The sequence below is a fragment of the Branchiostoma floridae genome, chromosome 15 (genome assembly GCF_000003815.2).
Source record: "Branchiostoma floridae strain S238N-H82 chromosome 15, Bfl_VNyyK, whole genome shotgun sequence".
Lineage (NCBI taxonomy): Eukaryota > Metazoa > Chordata > Leptocardii > Amphioxiformes > Branchiostomatidae > Branchiostoma > Branchiostoma floridae.
This window is the reverse complement of record NC_049993.1, coordinates 11,211,491-11,217,152: the sequence shown is the minus strand read 5'-3', so window position 1 is coordinate 11,217,152 and position 5,662 is coordinate 11,211,491. Positions and strand designations below refer to the sequence as shown.

At 41.4% G+C, this 5,662-nt stretch overlaps 1 protein-coding gene across 1 annotated transcript in view; it reads right to left on the bottom strand.

Annotated features, from left to right (window-relative positions):
* Nucleotides 1-2,288, bottom strand: part of LOC118432495 (E-selectin-like) — a gene marked incomplete in the record, with an annotated part of 4,088 nt that extends 1,800 nt beyond the window's left edge. Inside the window, 2 exon segments of the mRNA XM_035844080.1 lie at nucleotides 451-484; nucleotides 2,126-2,288. Of these exon segments, the coding sequence (XP_035699973.1) occupies nucleotides 451-484; nucleotides 2,126-2,133 (42 nt within the window).
* Nucleotides 2,289-5,662: the final 3,374 nt, after the last annotated feature.

Genomic DNA, 5,662 nt, shown 5'->3' with positions numbered 1-5,662 from the left:
CACTACGGGAGACTCCGGTAGAGGTGACAGGCCTCGAGCAGCGGTTGGCTAGGAAATTTTGAAAAATGTGGAGTTATGAGGTATAATTATGTTAGGCTAACGTCACATGTCAAAACTGGGGCCGGGCTGTTAACTGGTGAAAACGAAAAATTAAAATAAACGTATGTGTAAAAAAAGAATTACGCGAATAATGCCCATGAATATTCCCTCTACGTGTTGTATAGTTGGTGTCTTTTATATCATGCTTCTCGTTCCCGAAAGCGTTTTGGAAATGTAACGTAGGCCAAAGTTAAGTGTCATGCCAATATATTTTACTGTTATTGTTGTTCACAATGTGCGTAGGTGTTTTTTTAACGCTTTTTGCAACAAGTATTGGAGTCTGGTGAAATACTTACAGACAGTCGAACGTCGACGATTCCACAACCAGGCTTGCGACTCCCACACAAGCACCGCTGTAACCGCCAACACGAGGGCTAGCTTTATACTGGTGGGACAAAACAAGCTAGTCATACTTCCATTTTTCAACCAACCGGACGTCAGACATCATATAGCACACTTCATCCTATGATCTAACGTTGCTGTAAGCTAGAAAATTGAATGGGTCGTATGACGGTGCTTCTTTCAGACCTGTGAGCAACTTAGTGCGCAGTCACATAGGTCGTGCGATCGTCGTACGTTCGCTAACTTCGGGCATGTTTGAGGACGAAAATGTACGGATCCTGAAAAGTTCAACTGTCTTGGTACCCAAAACGCTGTTTTGGATCCATGTCAGTGGTTAGTTCTGTCATGACCTGCTTGAAAATCCTATGGCATCAAAATCGTACGACGATCGCACGACCTATGTGACCGCTCCCTTAGCAACAAACTAACATGCCTTTATGTCAAACGATGGGTGTTTATAGACATAATCTTAACATGTCAAGTCTTAACATTTTGCGTCAATGGAAATTGGAAGTGAGTCATCACCATTGCTTCAGGTGCCAGATTTATTCAAAGTGATGCGAATATTACACAAACACTGCTGTTGTATGGACATTCGCGAGTAAAGAAGCGAAGTGCCGATGAAAAAGTAGTTGGTGACGTATGAGGAAGTAACCTAAGTTTCAAATTGACAGAAGCTTCCATTGTTATCCTTCTGAACATGATAGATGTGCTTTAGACTATGGTTGACGTGTAATTGGTTGGTGACCTGAGGCGTATGCAAATGAGATTGGCAAGAGACAAGAGATGGTGCTGTGCCAAGTCGTACTTGCTGAGCAACTTCGTAAAAGTGAGCTTTACAAAGCAAAACATTCATTGTGTCGAGTCGCACTCTCCAAGCAGAGGTTAGTAGGGAAGGCATTTTTTTTTCCATCAATGCCTTTTTCTTTCAGCACTCTCCAAGCAGGTAGGGAGTGCGGACAGAAAACGGATCATATGATAAAAAGGTCGCAATCTACCTCACCAACCTCTGCTTGGAGAGTAGCTCTGACCCAAGAAACCCAAAAAAATGATACACGCCTGCATGAACAGTGCAAGCTTTATTGACACGACAGAAAGTACAGTGGCTTTTGTATGGTGAAATATATACTACAAACAAAAAGTGATTGAATACAGAATAAATCTTAAAACTCTATACTAACTAAACAATATAGGATAATTAGAAAACCTCTATACAATCAGGCGGGGCTAAACATGAGTGTCACTACCTTTTCTAATCACAAAGCAATCATTTATTTATTTACCTATCTTAGCATTATGAGGGCTCTAAAGATATAGTAAAATCTACTTCTGGTATCGAATATCGTAAAATCTGTATTGTTTAAACATAGGAATGTGAACAACTTATTGCGTAACATATCATACATAGGACACTCCATAACGAAATGAAATTCATTTTCAATTTGCTTTGGGCAAAATGGGCAGAACCTTTGGTCAGGGGCTAACGTTACATTGTGGTATCTTCCTGTTTCTACATTCAATTTATGGCTCCTGGGTGTTGTGGCCTTACGAATTTCGACGTTATCTATATCATACGCACAGTTCAGTTCAGGTCGTTCTCTTTTGATATACTCTATCCTACAGAATACCACGAGAAATATATTTACATGTACTATCTGAAAAATAAAGACTGACGTATATGTACCTTTTCATGCTGTCTTAAGCAAAGGTAGTTTTTCAAACGATGTCTTCGCTGTGGGCGGAAGTTGTGAAACAGTCGACGTTGCGTAGTTGACTTTTGTAGCTTATGTCTTGTTTTGATTGACAGCATATGCAAATGAATGTTACGGAAATATCGGTATTTGTTCTGTTCGTAAAAAAAACGAATAACAGGTAAGCCTCTCTTTGACCGGGAAGCGTTTTACGGAGCAACAACCGAATCTTAAAGATATCATTGTCATTTTCTTTTATTATGTAAACCACAAAGACAAACTGGCAAAACAGCTCCTTTAGAAATAGAATTACGTTAAGTTTTGATCGAGCCCCGATCTATGACGTAGATAATTATAGGTTTCAGCGCGCATGCGCCTAGCGAACTGAACTTCAGCTGCATGGTGGTGTATCCTTGTCCTTCAGATATTACTAAAAGGTCACAAGCCTGGCTCTGATATAGTCCAAAATATTAGTTCCTAAATTTCACCATCACAGAGAAGAGGTGGAATAGATTTAGTAGAATATAATTGTATATATATATTGTATATCTGTAAACTATTCTTTTGTTGTGACCTGCACTTAACCGAGTGGGTATATATGTACGAAGTCAATAAAGGTCTTCATTCATTCACTGTCCACACGACCGTTCACACCTGCAGGAAGTCCCGAACCCTGTATTTTCCGAGAAGATTGCCACATTTTCTAACAAATTACGCTGGTATTTCGGGTCAGTGGACTAATTTTCTCAAGAGATCATTTCCTTGTGACGTAGCTGGTGGCCGTAGGCACGGTCCCATTCAAACCGGACACACCCAAAAGTCATCTTGAGTTATTCTCATCCAAATTGGCCCCTGCACCTCCAAAGAAGCAGATAGGGGTACGTTCAATTTCGCTGTGGCGAGGTTCAATATCGCTGTGTGCAAACAATAGAGTCATTGTTCCCACGATCGTTCGCGCCTGCAAGAAGTCTTAATCTTGTACGTGTATTTTCCCAGAAGATTGTCAAATTTTTTAGAATTACACTGGTATCATAGGTATTCATATTTCAGGTCAGTGGACTAATTTTCTCAAGAGATCGTTTCCTTGTGACGTAGCTAGTGGCCGTAGGCACGTTCCCATTCAAAACGGGACACACCCAAAAAGTCATCTTGAGTTATTCTCATCCAAATTGGCCCCTGCACCTCCAAAAAACAGATAGGGATTCAATTTCGCTGTGGCGAGGTTCAATACCGCTGTGTGGAAACAATAGAGTCATTGTTCCCTGCAAGAAGTCTTAATCTTGTACGTGTATTTTCCCAGAAGATTGTCAAATTTTCTTTAGAATTACACTGGTATCATAGGTATTCATATTTCAGGTCAATGAACTAATTTTCTCAAGAGATCGTTTCCTTGTGACGTAGCTGGTGGCCGTAGGCACGTTCCCATTCAAAACGGGACACGCCTAAAAGCTGTGCGACATGTTTCATATCGACGACGCATTGGGGAGGGATCTGATGTTCGTCTGGGATGTCGTCTTTCTGAGAATTTTATAAAATGTTTCTCTATTACTGTTGTTTTGTAGATCTATCACCTATTTCTGAGTAAGACACAAATTGTTAATTGCCGCTCAAAATATGACATTACCACAGAATGTCAATGACCTGCGATGTTTTGTCTATGTAAGTAAAACTTGGTCTGACCCGGTCCGGTCAGACTGTTGTCCACCCACACTCTTGCTGGCAAATTCTGACACTAAACAATGTCTTAAGACCACTTTAAGATTTCGACCGATCTTTGCCATGGGTTAAAAATGACAATTCAGTGAGGCATAAATCTCTGAGCTTAAGTTAGCAGCCCGTTCAGTTAGCAGCCGATTTTAGCACCCGAGTTTTGTCTGGAAGAAAGCTAGCATCCAATTCGACCGTGACGACACAATTGTTGGTTCAACAATGGACAGTGTACGAGCGCCCCCTATCGGAGTTCATTCAAGATGATTTACTTGCGTACTGGCGCCTATGCCGTGTTTCCTTCTCGAGTAGACCGCCAGTAAGTTGTTACAATTTTGTACACGTACACTCTCGAATCATCAAAAGAACTCCAACAGTATAATGAGAAGCTAGGTAGTACAAAAGGCAAAAAAACTATTTTACAATTCATAGCCCTTGTCGCAAACATGCCAATCAACTTACTAAGGAGTGGAATCACAAGGTGGAAGAACACAGAAAAGGTTAGGCAAGTAACTAGTGCAGGGGGTCCGGTCTTCTGGGTTACAGTAACAGGATCGAACTAGACTACAAACATATGTCTCAAAAAATGAAAGGAAAAACGTAGATGGTAGATGGTGTGGTCCAAAAAAGACAACTACCTCCGCGGAGGGGGTTCTAAAGAGTCAAGTCCAAATCGTATGCAGCATTCGTATAGGTACAAGGTACTCAAGGTCAAAACCATAGAGGGGGATGATCATATCTTTTATTGTACATCAACATTGGAACCCTTCAAAGTTTGGCTCTTTTGATTTTTGCGGAAGATCAAAGAGAGAACAGAGACCAATGGGGGAAGGAGACAGTGGAACTATAACTCCACCGGCCCAAGGCGCTACCTGATCAGACCTGTATTTCGCAGTTCTTTTGGACTCGTATCGTGTGCAAACTACACCACCATGCCTCGGAGCTTTGCTCTGGCGTTCCCCTCGCCGGCACTATGTATTTAAGCCCCCATGGGAAAAAGGTACCCTGGTGTTCAAGCCAAATGTAGATCTCTAATCCTCAAGCATTTTTTTTATTCCGGGCAAGTAGCCCGCACCAGCCTCCATAGTCCTTTAAACAAGGCATATAATTTGGGTGTCCATACCCAGACTCTGTCGGTGGTGTACAGTGGCCAATGTTTGCACACACGTTGCCGAAATGGCTAAGTTGGCGTTAATGTACATTGGTAGATATGATCACCCCACTCTATGATCTTGACCTCTAGCACATGGTACGAAATCGAAAACAGTTTACGATCTAGACTTAGCTCCTCAGAACTCTCCTCAACGAAGATAAGTATCCTTTAGGACAACACGATTTCCTACCAACGATTTCCTTTCATTTGTTGAGACAACGTTTGTCGTTCCAGTTCCATCCCGGTGCTGTAACTCACAAGGCTGGAGCCCCGTTGCCTGGTTACTCGCCTAACGTTTCCTGTTTTCTTCCCCCTTGCGGTCGAACTCCTCAGCAAGTTGACTGACATGTTTGTGAGAAGACTATAAATCATAAAGTAGGCATTTTGTATTCTGTGCTAACCTTACATCTCGTTATGCTTTTCTGTTCTGTAACCATAATTACAACAGGTAACCATTTTCGCGTCGGGCCAACAAATCTGTTTGCGGTAAATTGGAGACATAAAAGTATTGCGAAAGGTGTTTCAGTTTCGTCGTTTTGAATTCGACCACACTATCTTGTATTCTAAGAAAAACGTAGATCCAAACGGTAATGGAGAGATTTTTTTCATATACTTATGCGTTTTTCAAGTTTCTGTCAATAAGAACAATATAACTGCCGAGAAATAAGTC